This window comes from Marmota marmota, unplaced genomic scaffold, assembly GCF_001458135.2.
Source record: "Marmota marmota marmota unplaced genomic scaffold, marMar, whole genome shotgun sequence".
Lineage (NCBI taxonomy): Eukaryota > Metazoa > Chordata > Mammalia > Rodentia > Sciuridae > Marmota > Marmota marmota.
The window spans coordinates 20284262-20303845 of record NW_026000211.1 but is presented as its reverse complement, the minus strand read 5'-3'; the positions used below and the strand labels follow the sequence as shown (position 1 = coordinate 20303845).

Below are 19584 nucleotides of genomic sequence, written 5' to 3'. Positions count from 1 at the left end.
TATACAGTGTAAGTTTACATACATAGGTATATTTTTATAAATAGAAAATATAGATAAAAATGAGCATAAAACATTTCTTTGAAACATACGTGTGTGTGTGTATGTATGTCTTGTAAGCAATTTCTATTTTATTCATTTTTATTGGTTCATAACAGTTATACATTCTAATAGGATTCATTTTGACATAATTATAAATGCATGGTATAAAATTTGCTTCAATTAAGTCCCCTAATCCCCTTCCTCCTCCTATACCCTTTCCTCTACTCTATGGACCTTTCTATTTATTTACACTTTAGGCAATTTCTTAGGAATATTTGTATAGCAGTCTCATGTACAGTATTTCTTGATATAGGTCTATCATTGTGTTCAGCCATATTCTTATTTATTTATTTTTTGGATACTGGGAATTGAACTCAGGTGAACTTGACCACTATTTTTAAATATTTTTAGTTATACATGGACACAATATCTTTATTTTGTTTACTTATTCTTATGTGGTGCTGAGGATGGAACCCCGGGCCTCATATGTGCGAGACAAGTCCTCTACCACTGAGCCCCAGTCCTATTTTATATTTTATTTAGAGACAGGGTCTCACTGAGATGCTTAGCACCTTGCTTTTGCTGAGGCTGGCTTTGAACTCTTGAACTCTTGAACTCTTCCTGCTTCAGACTCCTGAGCAGCTAGGATTAAAGGCTTGCGCCACTGCACCTGGCCAGCCATGTTCTTATTAATGACTAAATAGGCTCTTCTTTTGTTGTTGCTATTTCAGTGCTTCCATGGGCATCTTTGTAAGTGTATCTTATAGGAATGAACATCCAATTTGGATTACTAGAAATAGAATTGTCAAAAGATAGATGAATTTGATTTCTATATAAATACATCATTTCCCAGTTAATATCAAGTCATATGCCCACAGAAAGTATAGAAGACAAAATAAATATAACCAGAATTAATTTCTACCAATATTTTTATATACATATTTTCTCATTTTTACTTTGATTTCTCCCCTATATCAGTGTTACAATTTTTGTTTCAACTGTCAAACATAATTTAGAAAAATCAATATGAGAAGAAAATTTATTGTGTTTACCCACATTTTGTTTACAGTGTTTTTTCTTCCTTCTTGGTATTGCTATCTTCTTTCATTCATTATTTTTTTTTTCTATTAAGAAGACTTTCTTAGCCATACTTTACTCTTAGAGTAGCTTTACTTGTGATAAATTCTCTTGCTTTTTTTTCCCAACAAGGTCTTGATTTCACCTTCATTCATGAAGGATATTTTCATTGGGCACAAGATTATGGAATAAGAATTCCTTTCTCTCAGCACCTGAAAAATATGTATCATTTCTTTTTGTCCCCAGGATTTTTGATGAAAAATCTGCTATCATTCTGTTTTTCCTGTATGGGTAAGGCATCATTATGCTCTGAATGTTTTCAGAAATTGTATACTATGTGTCTTTGTATGGATATCTTTGGGTGTATCCTCTTTGGGGGCTCAGGTTCTTCAATCTGTAGGTTTTATGCCATTTGCATTATTTATTTATTTATTTTATTTTTTTTATTGGTTGTTCAAAACATTACAAAGCTCATGACATATCATTTTTCATACATTTGATTCAAGTGAGTTATGAACTCCCATTTTTACCCCAAATACAAATTGCATGAGGAAAAGATTAACATTAAACAGAGACGAGTGGTGGGAGGGAAAGGGAGAGAGAAGGGAAATTGCATGGAAACGGAAGGAAACCCTCAATGTTATACGAAATCACATATAAGAGGTTGTGAGGGGAAAGGGGGGGGAAACAAGGGAGAGAACTGAACAACAACAGATGAGGTTGAGAGGGAAGATGGGAGGGGAGGGGAGTGGGGTTAGTAGGGGATAGGAAAGGCAGTAGAATACAACAGTCACAAATATAGCATTTGCATTATTTCTAAAAAATTCAGTCATTATTTCCCCTAATTTTTTTAGCTCCATGTCGTTTGCCCTTTCAACCTGAGATTTTGATGATATTAATGTTAGATCTTTTGTTACTCTCTGGCCCTTTGTCTGGTCTATTATTTCTGTTGTTCAGATTGAATATTTTTTATTTATCTTTTGGTTCACTAATTCTTCCCTCTCTCTTATCTGTTTTTCTATTGAGCACATCTACTGAGTTTATTTTGATAAATTATTTTTAGGTTCCAGATTTTCATTTGGTTCTAATTTATAGCTTATGTTTTTTTGCTAAGGCTTTCTATTTTTTTCATTTGTATCAAGCATATTTATAATTGCTCATTAAAATATTTTTATCAGGACTACTTTGAAGTCTTTTTCAGATATTTGACATCACTTTCATTTTGATGTTGGCATCAATTTATGGTTTTTTTTCATTTGGCTTGAGACCTTTTTGTTTCTTTGTATGATGATTTTTTTTTTTATTGTAGCCTAGACATTTTTGTGCTACTTTGTTAGACTCTGGATCTTATTTAAATTTTCTCTTTGAACTGGCTTTCTCTGACACTTCTGGATCAGGGCAAGGGGAGGTACTGCTACACTAATATTTCCAAGGAGAATCAGAAGTCAAGGTTTTCTAATCAGCTTCTGTATTGTCATGTGAGTGGAGAAGATCCTGGATCACTACTGGATGTACCAGTTGCCTACATGACCTTCATTCACACTGTAGTGGGAGTGGCAGTATTACTGCTGTGTGGTTTGAAAGTCCTGACTTTCTATTAGATTTCTCTGAAACTTCCCAGGCAGGAATGGAGGTAGAGGGTGTCTTATTTCTGTAGGGAGACAGTAGTTCTCCATGTGGTCTCTACTGACACACAGTGGAGGGTCACTACAGATTGATGGGGCATGAAAGTCCAGCTATTTGCCCTTCCCTGACACCACCTCAGCGCAGACATTGGGGTACCTCATTACATCCTAGAAAGACTGAAATAAACTTTGCTGGCTTAGGTGTGAATTTGAGACAAGCTCACATGTTTTTCTGCTATATCTGGCTAGAGCAGAACAGTTTTGTAAAGGTAGGCTAGGATCCCCCTTTCCTAGCATCTAGTGTTTGATTGGCTAGAGAAATTAGGCTCTTGCTGGGACCTATTTTTCCCCCTATTTTTAGATTTGTTCTTTTTAGTTATACATGTCAGTAAAATGTATTTTGTCATATCATACATACATGGAGTATGATTTACCATTCTTGTGGTTGTACATGATATGGAATTACACTGGTTGTATTCATATATGAGCATAGGAAAGTTATATCTGATTCATTCTACTGTCTTTCCCATTCCATTCCCTTTCCCCATTCCCCCTTGTCCAATCTGATGAACCTCCACTCCTCCCTACCCTGCTGCCTATTGTGAGTCAGCATCTGCATATCAGAGAAAACATTTGGCCTTTGGTTTATTTGAAATTGGCTTATTTCACTTAGTCTCCAGTTCCATCCATTTACCAGCAAATGCCATCATTCCATTCTTATTTATGGCTGAGTAATATTCCATAGTCTATATGTACCACATTTTCTTTATCCGTTCATCTATTGAAGGGCACCTAGGTTGGTTCTATAACTTAGCTATTATGAACCGAGCTATTGCTGGGACTTATTTTGTCTGTACCTATCTTGATAACATGTTATTGGTGGCATAAATATTGAAACAGTTGCCTATTGCTAAAGTAGAGCATATTCTCTCTCTTAAGAAAGATGACATCAATTCTGTTCCTGGCTTGCTTTTTATAGCTGAATTAAGTAAACAAATAGCTGTAGATTTCTACAATAATGATTTTAGAAAATATTTTAAATATAGTGCAAATAATCAAGTAATATAAGCAGCTAATTTAGTTATTTACTGAATTCGTACCTATGTGGTAGTCTATGAACTGCCAAAGTTGAATGAGTTCTAGAATCCAACTTTCAAGAAATTTTATGACTAATTATCATTATATTTTGGTATGGCTTTCTAACTGTTATATGGCTTTCTAGCAATGTATAACGAATACCTAAAATATAAATAAGATTTTTTCTAGGGATGATGATAAACATTTTGTTCATTATTCATTTTTACATACTATAGTAATTTTTTTCTTTCCTGATTTCTTTAAATTTTGTCAACAAATTACCACTTTGCAACATGTTAGGATGAAAATTGGACAATGAGGGTTAACATGCAAAAGAATGACCAGAGAAATTCCAGGGTATCTGAAAAATGCACACATCTAAAAAAAATAATTCCAGAGAAGCCAGCCTAAACATTTCTTTGCGTGTAAATATTTAATGGAGGTAGAATATATTTAATCACATTGTATGACTCAGCTACCCTCAGTTCACCTGTAAGACTCCTGGCAAATTCATTGATGTTAAGAATTACAAATGTCAGTTCTTAAAAAAATGAATTTCCAAGAAGTACTCATATAATTACTGGATCTTTGAAATGGATTTGTTGTTGTTCATCAAACACTTTGGAAAAAGTTATATTAGAAGAACTCAAGTGGAACAGTGGTGAGCTACTCAAAAATTTAAATATTGTCACCAGAAATTAAGAAAAACCTCACAGTACTCCATTTTACTGAAAGTAGGAATTTAAGTCTATGACTCACCTTATCGAGTAAAGAACATTTCCATTTTTGAAAATTCTTAGCAATTTGTTGTCTGTTGTGACTTCATGAAAATTGGCACCCTTTTCATTGGCAAAGAACAAATCAGGCTTCCAAATGGAGTCCAACATGGATGGGTCGAGGTCTAAAGAATCATCAGGATATTCACTGTATGCAAGACGAGGATCGTTCCATTTTTGACGAAGAAAGATATTCACTCTGTAATCCTGAGGGATGTGTGGTGGGGGAGAGAGAAAGAGAAAGACACCCTTCTTTAAAAAGTTTAGAAAAATCCGTTGCATCAGTGTGGGTTTATCAGTGCTAACAAATGTACCACTCAGGTGGAGCATGTAGATATTGGAAGAGGCAGTGCATCTGTGGAGTCAGAGAGTTTATGGAAATGTTTGTATTTTTCTCTGATTTTTACTGGAACCTAAAACTTCTCTAAAAAATAAAGTCTTTTTTTTTTAAAGTTTAGAATTGTATGTGCTGTTCTTTGGGCTTCTCTCAATTATAACAGAAGCCACTGACATTCTTTGGGGCTTTCCATGTGCTACAGTACTCATTTTTTACAACTAAAAGAGTAATCCTGCTTCTGACCTTTTGCCCATTTCTTTGGTGATCTATGTGCCTGTAAGGAAGGATGACAGAACACTATAGTTCATCATGTTTACCTTTTGCTGTTCCATTCATATCTTACTTTTCTGGTTTATAAGAATGAAATATTGGATTGCTCTTAGACACTTGGAGTAAAATATTTTCACAAATGCATTTATTTTTTTGAGTCATTTCTTTTAGTAGGTATCCAACAGCATCCAGAATATGGTACATTTAATGATATTTGCTTGAAAGCTATCTGGTTTACAAAAATGACCATACATACTTCTTTACAATGAAGACACATTTTCTCATGTTTAATATAGCAAGTTCTATGATGTAAGTAATTTGAGGAAAAAGGTGACTTTTGAATAATAAAAGAATAACAAAGGTTAATTGCCAATGATCCTTTAAGATAATTTGGCTAATGAGATTTTCCAATTATACCTTTCACAGAAAACTTTTAAAGGAAAAGAGTCAATGATTTCAGTCAAATTCCTGGTTATAACTTCTGGACTAATGTATAAAACGAGAAAGTGACAGCTGGGCATATATGTAGTATTTGTGGATATGCAGTATATGAAAATAAATATCAATATAGTTTTATAAATGTAATTTTGTCCTTAGATTTTTGAAATAAGCAAGTAAATAAGAGACTTCATTATAATTGTGATTAAAGCAAATATTTAAGAAAGCTTCGTTTTCTTGAAAAATAGTGAGGCTGGATATATATAAAGAAACCTGAAAAACAATTTTTATCTATTTTCTTGTTTCTTAAACACCAAATTATAGGTTATCAAAACCATAGTAACCAAGCAATCACAAAGGATTCTTCCACAATATCAGACCAGGCAGATTGATTATCTTATAGGTTACTCAAATTCAGTCTATACTAAATGTTGCAAATCTCTATATTCCCTTGATCAGTGTTTGTGCACTGAGACTACTATCCACTAACTGCCACTAAAGCTACATACTAGAAAAGATTTTCCTGTGCTTACTAAGTGCCCGATGTATTTTCCAAAGTAATTATGGAGCAGAGTTTTGTCTTGTTTTGTGGCTCTGCCTGATTGACCATTTCAAAAAGGAATACAAACACCACTAAATTTTTGGCAATTTGTAGCAGCATCAATAGGAAACTAATACATGTCTTTTGGAGTTGATTTGCATATATTATCATTGTCAATTTTTGAAGATGTTTCTAACAATAGATTTTTTAAAGAGTAATTAGAGACAGTAGAACATTTAAGAAAAAAAATCACAATTCATAGTCAATTGGAAAAATAACTCTGATTTCTTCCTCTTTTAAGGAGTCCTAATCAAAGATCCTTGCTAATTTAAAAATGATTAGAAAATAACTTATCTTTGCCAAAGAAATAGGAACAAAGTTCTGACTCCCTATTATCTTACTGCTTCAGTTTTATAAGATTTTCCAATTCTGTAGCACTGCACAACATGGGCCCCTCTGTATCACAAAGAACAGAACAATAATACTCAATGGTGAGATAATTGCTTCAAACATTATCTCTATAATATCCCCCATGTTGCTGTACCATCTGCTCTAGATAACTGCCACAGGGTGGGTGGTCGTCTGGGGCCACTGGTTTTGAAATAATGGCCCATTGGGAAAATGCCTTTCAATTCTCAGTTTCTAAGTCAACAGGGAAGAATGCTATTTTATAAGAACTATTTGTAGGCACATAAAGGTTATTCTAGATTTCCCTCTGACTTCTTCATTATTTATATGTTTATTCTCTTTTGAAAGGGCAGAATGAATGATTTTTAAAATTAAAAAAAATATAAAATCTAATTATATAACAATTCCAGAAACATAAATGTAGAAGGTATTGGTTAGAACATAAAGCATGTTGAATCAATGAAATAATATTCTTTACATTTCATTCAGTAACCTCTGCATAAATTTAAAATTAAAAAATAAAAGTAGTAAAGAGTGAAGAACATAGCCCAATCCTTACGTTCCAGTGTTAAGAACTTGTAAAAGTGTAAATGTAGTCCATTGGCATATTTTCCAGAACTTTAAAGGATGGATAATAGCACTAACTAAGAAGAATTTATTTTGAATATATGTAACATAAGATTTTTAATATCAGATTTTGCCAATACAAACACATGCAAACCAAGTTTCTTGTTTTTCAAGTGTTTTCAATCTAAAGATACCTAGATTTCTAGCTATATACATGCATATTATTAAAATATTGATGTAATGTTCACATATCTCTCTACACCTTTAGTGTTCTGTTGATACATCAGCTTTTTATTAGGTGTAAAGAAAAGGTTTAGTAAACATGAACAAAGGAATAGATCTGTTAGCAAGGGATTTTGATTGGATTTGTTTTTCCATTTGTCCTCAGTAGGAAAATTTAATATGGAAATAAAATTATTCTAATACTTATTTTGAGTATTTCCATGTTTTTCTCAACACTGCAGCTTGCTATTGATTTTTAATATTAACTAGTATTAAAATTTTCAGAAATTTGAACCACCATTTTCCTTTGGAAATTTTAATTCATGAGGGTTTATGTGATACATATATCTTTTATTAAGAAATATTAAAAGTTGAAAATTAAAAAGAAAAATATTTCATTTTGGAAAAGTTTTGTCCATGACAAAATTGATTTGGGAATGATGTTTTTTCTTCTTGAGCAATTCAGATAATTTTTTAACTAGCTGTTGATTTTGGAGATTAGCCAGAAAGCTGTATGAAGGCTGCACTGTAAAGCTGTAGAGGAACTAACTTTTTTTGGAAATTATTATTGAATAGTTTCAACCTTATTTAGGAACATGCTTGAGAATAACAGATAAATGGTGTGCTGCTTCTGCACAAATTATAGTGACCACTTTAAAAAACCCAGTTCACTGTTAATTACCCACAAATAGTCTACTAAAACCATAATTAAAAGGAAAATGTAATAAGTTTCTAGCTTCTTGGACAGATAGTACTACTTATTTTAATGCTAATATATTTACATATACTTGAGATTGTGCATAGCTATTTAAAGGCATTTAAATGTATGGTACCATCATAGGAAATAGATAAATTATTAAATTTTCATTTTTATTTTTCATCCAAATACTTAGCAACCTCTAAGTTTTATCTTCTCTTTGAGTCTGTAAAACTTGAAGATTTTAATATTTTATTGAATGTAAATTCTAGAGCACATTTAGCACAATGTTTATGCTAAAACTTTTAGAAATACTTATGATTATTGTATTTCTACATTATAGTTTTGTTTTGGCCTATTTCTGAATCTGAGATATTTTTTTCTTTGTAAAATTAGCTTGCTATTTGTGCTTGAATACTTCCATGACAGGATTTTTTTTTTTAACTGATGAGAACACAGATAGTAAATTAAGTGGTTTTCTCAATGCTGTCGTACAAGGGCAAGAAAAAAAAAACCGAGATCACCCTAATTTTCATTCAGGCCCAGAGTTCTCAAAGTAACTCAGCATGATGTACAAAATTTACTGCTTACTGCAAGTGCTATTATCATCGCAAAAGCAAGATTTCTTTTATGGTGGCAGATTATTTTCTTCCAGCTTTCCCCCAGCTAAATTCCACTGAGTTACTTCTTTGACATCATGTAGAAAGAGCCTAATAGAACCCTGCCAAAATCTATTAACATAGAACATATGAAATTTAACATAATGTATTTTTAGTCATTAGAGTTTTGGGATGGTTGGTTACGTAGCAGTAACTGAAATAGAATTAGGTAACTGGAGATGGGTGCTTCTATAAGAAAAATGTGCCATTGACCTTGGAACCAGGCAAGAGGTAGCAGCTTGCAAAGCTTTGAGGAAGTTGTTACGAAGGCTAAAGGGATAAAGGAGAAAAATCTTATTAGATGGGAAAATATTTCACTCTTGTGTTGTGAGAGCAAACACATTGCCAATGCTGTCATTTTAGTAATGTGGAAAATGGAAAGATGACACTAATAATTGCTGTATTTGAGTAAGGAGATTTCCAGGTAAAATCTTGAAAACTCCACTTCAATTTTTTATAGGTTCTATGTTATAATCTCAAGGGTATGGCTCTGACTCCCTTGTTTATATTTCAGAAAGATCAAAAAGATGCATCATTAATGTTCTCAACTACATTTAAATATTTCTAAGAATCTTTTAAAATGGTTTTTTAATTAGTTCATTATGTATGTACATAAAGGTGAAATTCACTGATATATTCATTTATGTACATAGGAAAGTTTGATCAGATTCATTCCACAGTTTCTTACTTTTCTCATCCTACCTCCCTCTCACTTAATCCCTTTCCTCTATGCCACTTCTCTCTTTTCTATTTGCATAGACCCCCCCTTCCTTCTCTCCTTTCCTTCTACTGTCTTTCTGTCCTCCCTTATTTTGGGCTAACTTCTGCATATTAAGGAAAACATTTAACCCTTGGCCCTTTGGGTCTGGCTTATTTCACTTAGCATGATGTTCTCCAGTTATATCCATTTGTTGGCAAATGCCATAAGTTCATTCTTCTAAATTCCATTGTGTATATGTACCATATTTTATTTATCCATTTATCTGTTGACAGGCACCAACTTTTGTCTCCATAGCTTGCCTGTTGTGAATTGTATTGCTATAAACATTGATCAAAATCTGGGAACTCTAAAAATACCTGAATTCTAAAATGTGGAAATCACAACTTTGAAAGATTAAAATCCCATGTATTGAAATCCTACAAGCTGGAATTCCCATTGGCAAGGAAAATGGCTTTATAAGAAAGGAGGAAAACTGACTTCTGGGGGGAAGTCATTTTAGTTTGTAGGTATAATAATTGCATCATGTTAGGTGGAATAAATACTATGAAACCTGATAAAGTATTATTTGGGAGTGTCTCTGAGGGTGTTTCCCAAGATTACTGTATAAAGCCTAGTAGACTAGGAAGGGAAACAGCAAAGCTATGTAGACAATGAATATGGGAGTTTAGAGTAAAGCTCAGTGTTAGGGCACATACTTAGCATGCTCAGGGTTTCATCTCCAGCACCAAAAGATAAAAAAAAAAAAATGAAAATGAATGTATTCTCTAAGGGGAATCATACTCTAAAAGAAGAAAAAAAAAAAAAACAACAGCTCTTCATTTCAGTGTAAGACTTCAGAATAATAATTAATGATCTTAAAAATCAGGTAGCTCTTTTGAAGTATCTTAGTGTGATTGACCATAGTTTTTTCCTGTAATGAAATATATATGTTGAATTTTATTTTTTTTTAATTTTTCCACTATTATAAATTCTCAGCATTATTTTTTATAATTCTACTGTGCCATGTATTTCATCTGTGTATCATTTCCCACAATGGAGGTATAAATTATGTACAGATTTTTAGAGAGTTCAAATTCATTTTATGTATTTAAAAAAATTTGACTCTGCAAAAGTGCATCAACATGATATTGACTCTGTTGAAAATGTTGATATATTGTCAGTAAATAGAGACATTCTTTTTTTAACATCTACATGTCAGAGAAAATTTATTAAGATATTGGATCTTTGAGTAACTACATATGCAGTAGTGACCATCAAACTTAGGTTGTTTGTCACATTATCTCAGTTGGGTGCTGTTATAAAGATGGATGCACAGTTACCAATTGTAGTGATGTGCATTTATACATTCACTTTTTGATTTGGACCTACCTAATTTTCTCTATCTCTCTTCCCCCCATCTCTCTCTCTCTTTCTCTCTCTCTCTCTCTCTCTCTCTCTCTCTCTCTCTCTCTCTCTTTTTCTCCCAGGGACACTCTACCACCGAGTTACATTCCCTGTCCTTTTAATTTTTTTTCTTTTGAGACAGGATCTTGCTGAGTTGCTAAGAGTCTCAGTAAGTTCCTGAGGCTGGCCTAGAATTTGAAATCCTCCTGCCTCAGACTTCCAAATCCCTGAGATTACAGGTGTGCCTGACTTTGATCTATTTCTTTATGAGTACAGTTCATCTGCTCATAACTGTTGTGTCTATGTGATTGTTAGTGTACCTAAGTGTATATGCATGCAAAAATACATTCATTACATACTGCCTTTTTATTGTGTAAAGTTACCTATAAAATATTTTGTTTTTTTTAATATTTCTCAAATAAGTTCTTTTTAAAAAAATGTATAAAAATATCTTTCAAATTATTCCCCTATTTTTCAATGGGAACATCCATTGCAATGATTACTATTCTGTTGTACATTTGAATATTGATTGTGTGTGACTGGGATAGAAAGTTTGCTCTTAAATACAAGGTCTTTGATCAAGAGGAAGCATAGTCAAGATCTGTCCCTTGGGGATGTCGTTTGTACTTGGACCTGATTTAGTTGATAAGATATATCTAGACTTTGAGACAACTCCATAATTAGACAAGAAAATTGTAGTATCCATGAAAAGGTGAGTATATTTTGCATGTTGGAAGAATATAAATAATATTTCACTTAGAGGGAAGATTGTGTCAAGATTAAAGATGGCCTCTGTGGAGTGCAGTGGCTGGAATCCTGGTCTCTGATTCCATTATAGTTGTCTTTACTCTGGGAGCTGCCTGTACAAAGTGCAGGTCATGATACTCTAGTTGCCTTGGTAATGATGTTGATGAGTAGCTACATGAGAAGGCCCCTGGCTCTAGTAGTCAGAACCTTGGATTTAGACCTCAGCTTTAAAAGGAGGGATTGGGGGGAGTAGACAATTCTAGGCATAACAAGATGACTTCATGTCTCAGAAGTTTGGTTGCATCCTTCAGACTTCCTGCTTTGCTAACACTATCTCACAAATAACCTTATGATGATAAAACCTTATAGTAAACTTGCTGTGCTAGCTCTGGGTTAGTCAAACCTCATCAGGGCTTAATTATCCACCTAGTTCCAGATTTTATTCTATGTGTGTTTGTCTGATTTTTCTTCATCCCCTCATTGACAGATTTGGTTAGCTCTGAATAAATTGTCACGTTGGACATGATGGGCCTCTGGATCATAAGAATTTTAAAAAGTTTCTCTCTGTTTCTTGAAATACTTGGAGACAAGCTGATTGTCATTTAAGATGTTAGATACCTCTATTAGTAGTTATACTGGAAGAGTCATGTATGAGAGCTCTAGTCAAGAGTCTCTTCTGGGTTCATTTCCAGTCATCCTCCTCACAGTACCACATATTTGAGTGAAACAACTTTGAACATTTTGGACAAGCAGATTCTTCAGCTGAATAAAACTGGATAATTTATGTCAGTAACTAGTAGAGCAAAAAAGTCCCCTAACCAATTTCTGAGTTCCTGATCCATGTACATATCAGACCTAAAAAATGATAGTTCTTTAAAGCCATTATACTAATGTATTTGAATTTGTTTTCAAATTCAGATAGAATTCATATATACAGTTATACCAAATACGTAGGGTATACAACCGCTTCCATGCAAATTATACATATAGAGTTCTCACCCACAAATATCCCCTGTGTTTTCCTTTGTAATGAAATCATCTTTACACTAATCCCCTCAAAGCCAGTGATCTATTCTTCATGTCCATCTCAAATGTCTTTCTTCAAACTCATTGTGGTTTTGGTTAGTAATTTGCTAATGTTGTATAAATAGAATCATAGTTAATTTTTTGACTTTCCCTTTTCTTACTTAGCTTTAAATTATTATGTATATCAGCTTATTCCTTTTAATTGCTAAGTAGTATTGCAGTGTATAGGCATGCCACAGTGTTTATTAACCCATTGGTGAACTTCTGGCATTTGTCTAGTATTTTGTGATTATAGATAATGCCACTGTACATATTTGTGTTCAAATATTCATGTGAACATAAGCTTTTATTTTTCTTAAGTAATACCTAGGACTGGGATGAACAGGTCATATTAAATTTATATTTACATTTAGAAGAAAATGTGAGGCTGTTAACTAGAATGACCAAATAATTTGCACACCAACAATATAGAAAAGAACAATTTCCCTATATTCTTACCAATATTTGGTATTGTCAGCCTTTTAAAATTTTAATTTAAGCTTTATTAATATGTGTGTAGTGGTAACTCATTGTGGTTTTGGTTAGTAATTTGCTAATGGTGAATGATGTTGAACAGCTTTTGTGTTTATTTGTGACTTGGATATCTTCTTAATGAAATGTTTGACTCATTTGCTCATTAAAAACAGTTTTGTTTTAAACTGTTATATGCTCAGAGTTCTTAATACATTCTGGATACATATCTTTTGCCAGATATGAGATTGTTAAATATTTTTTCACCCATATATCTTGTCTTTCACAGAATAAACATTTTTAATTATGACAGAGTTTGCTTTATTCTCTATTTATTTTTTATATCATGTTTTTGGTGTTGAAAATTCTTTGCTTAACACAAGCTCAAATATTTTTCTTCTATATTTTTGTTGTCCTCTAATGTCTTCAAAATTTTAGGTTTCATATTTAGGTTTGTGGTTCATTATGAGCTCACTTTTGTTTGAAACACTTTGAAACAAGCTGATTGTCATGTAAGATGTTAGATACCTAACATGAATATATGTATTAAGATTTATTTATTTATAATTTCTTTTGTATGTATGAAAAACTATTCCAACAATAGTTATTGAAGAGTTTAGAATTATATTTTATTATGGTGTTCTTATGGGTTCTAAGATGAATGGATCTAAAACTTCATGAAGTAAAAGATTATTTGTTCATATCTGCATTTTGTTCAACTTTGAATCTAAAAACATAAGTTTCTTCTTCTCAGATATATACAGAATGATTGGCATCAGCTGGAAATTCCCTAGAATAGTTTTTGATAGAGCAATGATTCAAGAAAACAAACAATAATGAATTGCTTCAAACAAAGTATGACAAAATATAATATATCTCAACAATTTTGTTTTTTAAAGAAAAAATTGAAAGAAAATAATATTTAAAAATTTTAAGATTTTTTAGGAAGCTGACAAGCTAAACTTGAATAAATGGTTTATTATATTCATACATATTGACTAGGTGCTTACCTAATTCATTTGATGCTAAAAGAATGTATTGTTCACTGTTTTAATAAGCTATTTCAGGAAATCTGATTTGAAGGGTAAAAACATTAAAGCTAGTTTAAGTATTGAATTTTTCAAAATGAATCAAGTTTTATAACATTCCACAGTAAGAGAAGTACTAAAAATTGTCAAGGGCAAACAATTTAGCTCTAATAAGTAATAAGAAACAGAAGCTCTGGAAAGGAAAGAAGATTACAAAAGCATATTGCATTTTGAATCAAATAGCAACTAGACTTTTATAGGTCCAGACACATCTAAATTCATGAAGAAACTTAAGAAAGAAAAAAATATATATCTCCTTTGTTTCAGATGTTTGCTTTTTTCTTTTTGTATTGAGAGTAAAAGTAAGGCAGATGGAAATTCATACTTGCAATGTGAATCATTTGTAAGTTTTAAAGTATCATAATTCCAGCAAATTAATTACAGCTCTTGAAGCATGTCTCATGGCATTTCATCTCCTTTCCAAGAAAGACATGTATTACTCAAAATAAATAAATTGCTATGAATATATCTCTCTCTTTTTTTGTTTATTTTTTGGTACTGGGGATTGAACCCAGGGCACTTAACCACTGATGTACTTCCCTAGTCCTTTTTTATATTTTATTTAGAGATAGTGTCTTCCTGAAGTGCTCCGGGCCTCGCTAAGTTGCTGAGGCTGGCTTTGAACTTGCGATCCTCCTGCCTCAGCTTCTTGAGCTGCTGGGATTATAGGTGTGTTCCACTATGCCTAGCTTTTCTTGAGATAACCCTGGTTCTGTGTGTGTGTGTGTGTGTGTGTGTGTTTTATTCTTTTTTATCTTCATTTTTATTTGTTCTTTTTATTACACATGACAGCAGAATCTATTTTGATATATTTATACAAGCATGAAATATATCTTATTCTAATTAGGATCCCAGTCTTGTGGATGTACATGATGTTGAGATTCACTGTGGTGTGTTTATATATGTGTATAGTGTACCCTAGTTCTTGATAAATACAATCTTTTCCCAAGGAGCAAGGTAGAAAAGGAACAGAAGCAAGATAAACATGACATTCTTGAAAAAGTAAAAGTTCATAGAGTATGTCTAGAATGCTGAGTGGGTTAGGAAATGAGATGGGAGGAAAAAAAACAATCTTTATTGTTTTTTTTTTAAATAAAACATAATACCTTTATTTTGTTTATTTTTGTTTATGTGGTGCTGAAGATTGAACCCAGTACCTCATACATGCAAGGCAAGTACTTTCCCACTGAGCTACAACCCCAGCCCCCAGTCTTCACTCTTAAACTGAGATGAATTATGGTAGGCTCTTGTAAGCCACAGGAATATGAATTTTGCTTCCAGAGTAAATAATTGAGAACCGATGAGAAAGCCAAAAAATTATGCAATCTTATTTTACTATTAGATCCTTGTGGACTCAGTGGACCAGTAGCTGAGTTAGATTACAGTGAGAGGTGGTCTGCAGAGTAGTTAAAAAGTCACAGATATGAGAAGTATTGGGAATTTAGAGCAGTTTTGTGATTCGTTACATATTAGTTATGGGACAGGAAGAAAAAGGTGTTTAGTTTTCTGGATGACTCAGTGAGATAGAAAATGGGTACATAAGTGGATTTCAATATAGTAAGCTTTAGGAATTTGTATAATTGAAGAAGATTAGCAGTTCAAATATTTTAAAAAACAAACATTAATTGTAATATTGTGTCAGGGTACAGTTATTTTCAACATCATAGCATGCATATATGCCATCGTAAATACTTTTATCCAAGATTATTTATGTTTGTTCTTTACTTCCCCATTCTTTTCATTTGGAGGCACATGAATCAGAATTATTGACTAAAAAAATTACTAGTGTATACAGATGCCTTAAAACCAAGAGAGAAAATAAACTTACTCAGAAAGCAAATACTGAGATGGTGCCTCTGATTGAACCAAAAATTACCAGCATTCAAGAAATAGAAGATTAAAAGTACATTTAGGAAATTGTGGTCATAGAGTTAGAAAAGAAGGGAAGAGTTGGACCAGAGAAGCCAAAGCAAGAGAATTTTCAAGAAAAGCAATAGTGACAAAGAGTTCAATAAAGTTAATGACTAAGCAGTTCATTGTGGTTATTGCATACTTTGGGAATAGCAGCTTTAGTGAAGTAATCACTAAGAAGCCAGTTGAAAAGAGTATTACATAAGGAACTGGAGAACAGGATAATGCACAACCATTTGAAGTATTTTGGTTATGAAAGGTAGTAGAGAAATATGAGGACAACTAGAAGTGGCCTTGTTGTTTAGGGAAAGCTTTAGTTTTAGGATGACAATTAGAAAAGTGAAATGTTTAAGGGAAAGGATACACAAAAAAAGGAGACTTGAGAATATATTGAAGTGGTCATAGAGTATAAAGGACTTCAAGAGTTGATCTAGAAAAAAATGGGAACTAATTGTATATAAAAGGAGGGAAGAATTCCTTAATATATTTGCAGAAATGTTGTAGATACAGGTTAGTTAGAGGTTTGGTGATGGGCAGCTAGAGGTGTTCCTGTATGCTGGTATCTATTTTTTCTTTAAAGACAGAAAAATGAGAGGAAATGTTTGGAAGTTTGATGATAGTTGTGGTCTTCAATAAAAATTGGCACTCAAACTTCATATGATCTGTCTTGTGTCTACTTGTACTGGAGAGACTAGAAAGAAAGAAAAATAATAAAATTAGGGGTCTTGATATTTTTCTGTTTTACCAGTCAGATGCACTTCTGAGGGCTTGTGGCAAAGCCCATATATGCTAATTCTGAGTTTTTTATTTTAAGTGGAGTCAGAAGGTTATGGTAGCATTGTGTTTTTCTGTAGTAGTTTTAAATGGAGTTTCCATTACCTGTTATTAGTTTCTTGCTTGTGGAATGAATAACTGTAGATTACTTAGTTGGATTTGTGGCTCAGTTGCTGTGATGATCTCCTAATTCCTAGATTTCGACAGATAGTATGTTCCTAGAGCCAACTATTCCAGTAGCAGCTTCCTGATTTTTCATGTTCCTGAAACAGGCAGGAGTTTTCAGTTTTGCTTACAAGTCAAGTAGTTCATATAATCCTCTTCTAGCTTTCCATTAGTTTTATAAACAATTCATTCCTAGAAGCAAATCCCTTTCCATGAGATGGCTGGTATGGTTTCTTTTATAATCACTGAGCACTAATTGAAGCACTATATGCCACTGGAGGTAGTTGGGGGAATGGGAATTTAGGACTATTCTGTTAGCCTGTTTGAAGGTCATGAATATCTAAATCTATTAAAGATAGGATATTGGTAATGCATAGAAATTAGAGATAGAATTAATTGAATTTTTACCTATGGTTATCTGAAATAAAGTGTATGATTTTGCAAACCAGAGCTGAAAGCCTTAGCAAATAATAATGTCATAGGCATGAATGATTCAAAGACTGACAGGCTTCTTTCTTCTGATTGTACTAGTGAACTTAAAGAAAAAAATCTGAGCAGAAATTTGAGTTTTTACATTAAACATTGTCAGAAAACTAGAGATTTTGCATGACTCTTCTGAAACTGTTCTTGTCTCCTACATCTTTATGGTTGAGATAGTGTTGTATCTTTTTTTTTAAATTAACTTTAAATTTATATATGACAGCAGAATGCATTTTAATTTTAATACACATATAGGGCACAATTTTTCATATCTCTAGTTGTTGTGTCTTTTAAAAAGCACTTAATGTTCATCACAGTGTAAGCTGGAGATAATACCACTGAAACTAGCTCCTAAATTTCAATGGCAGTCATAGTTGCCAGGTAATGATAAAATTTAGCAGCACTTAAGCATAAGGAAAAATAGTCATAGTTATCATAATTAGAACTGAATCGAAATGATATTCAGAACATGTGGATCATGGTGATCTTTAATGGATGATGGTTGATCATGGGTTTAATAGACTTGAAATATATGGGCAGCACATTAAGAAAGATCCTATCTGTTCTCAGTAATCAAATTAAAACTAGGGCTGGCAAATAAAAGACCCATGGGCATCTCTGGGCTGGAATTTTTATCAGTAGTTAGATTGATACTCTAATTCTTGGGAATGTTTTCAGATAGAACAGTGTCCCATGAAAAATCTCCGCCTCCAGCAATTCATGTAGGACACAGTTTCTTAGCAACATTTACCTTCTACTAGTTTTCCCAGAAAAAAAGAGAACTTCATTATCCCTCTTTCTTTCTTTTCGTAAATTTACCTTTATATAACATTCCTGTGGCTCAGCCATGATAGTAATGTTATACGCATGATGTATATTTCACAAAGATTTGTTGCTACTGGAGCAGACTCGAAGACTGAATTCAATGAGAAATATTTTGAGAACAGTTTTACTGAATAGTGAAAGATAGGTTTCAGTAATGGTTATGAATACAATAAAAACAAACATCATCACAGAAATAGAAAAGAAACAAATCTACACCTTGTGTCAGATGAAAAATAAATCTGAAACAAATCTGAATATAGGTGTGTATGAAGGCACACATAAAATGCTTGAAAAATAATGTCTGAAAGAATAAATTCATGCAGTAGTACAAGAATATAGTTTGTGCTTGAGCCCATCTGTATTAATAATTTTGCAAATAGCCAGAGGCATAAAAGTGTTTTCCTTTACTCAGAATACTTGGTGCTTCTGCTCCATTATGTAACAGTATTACTACATCATATGCAACCTAGCAGTGAGCACAGAAATATTAGCTTTGGGCAAGTGTACTCATGAGTAACCCTGAAACACATACTTGAGAGCAAGCAACCTCAAGGAGGACAGTATTGTTCCCAAGGAAGCAAAAAATAGGTTTTTGGAGGATGAAAACAATCTTGCTCTTTTATGTATAATTCAAAAATATATAAAGTATGTGAATAAACAGTTTATGTGAAGTGTTAAGATTTCATTGAGAAGGCAATTAAGGAAAAAGATGTATAAAAAGCCTCCTTAGGGAGGTATAATGAAAACATAAAGTGGTTGAGAAACACTGCCTTAGGGGAAACTTAGAGAGAAAGGGATGTAAGAGCATATTCATTTCTTTTCATGCTTGGTGTCAACTTTTGATTGGTCATCTTAATCTTAATGTGCATCGATGATAACTAGCAATTATCTTTAGAGCTGGCTTATGATAGGGTGTAAAATATATTTAGATTTAATCTTTTGGACTCTTTTTTAGTAGATGCTTCTTAGAACATGAATTTAAAGCATATAAGAAAGATATATTAGATCATTGCAAGAATCTGTGAACAGAAACAAGAGGACCTGATATGTATAAGAAATGATCAGATACAAGAGAGAAAAGAGAAAGCACAATCTAAAGCAAAGCAAACAAAATTAATTATGCCAAAAAGGGGTTCAATACACCTAATCAGCCCAGAGAGGAAGCTGACTGTCTATTAATTACCTCTGGTAGACACTTTACTATCAGGCTAGAGGGGGGGG

General features: G+C 32.8%; 1 protein-coding gene across 2 annotated transcripts in view; it reads right to left on the bottom strand.

Annotated features, from left to right (window-relative positions):
* Glra3 (glycine receptor alpha 3) overlaps positions 1 to 19584 on the bottom strand; it is a 176049-nt gene that overhangs the window by 75174 nt on the left and 81291 nt on the right. For both annotated transcript variants that reach the window (XM_015486085.2, XM_015486084.2), the window contains exon 4: positions 4578 to 4801. In XM_015486085.2, coding sequence (XP_015341571.1) covers positions 4578 to 4801 — 224 coding nt within the window. The remainder of the gene's footprint in view (positions 1 to 4577; positions 4802 to 19584) is intronic.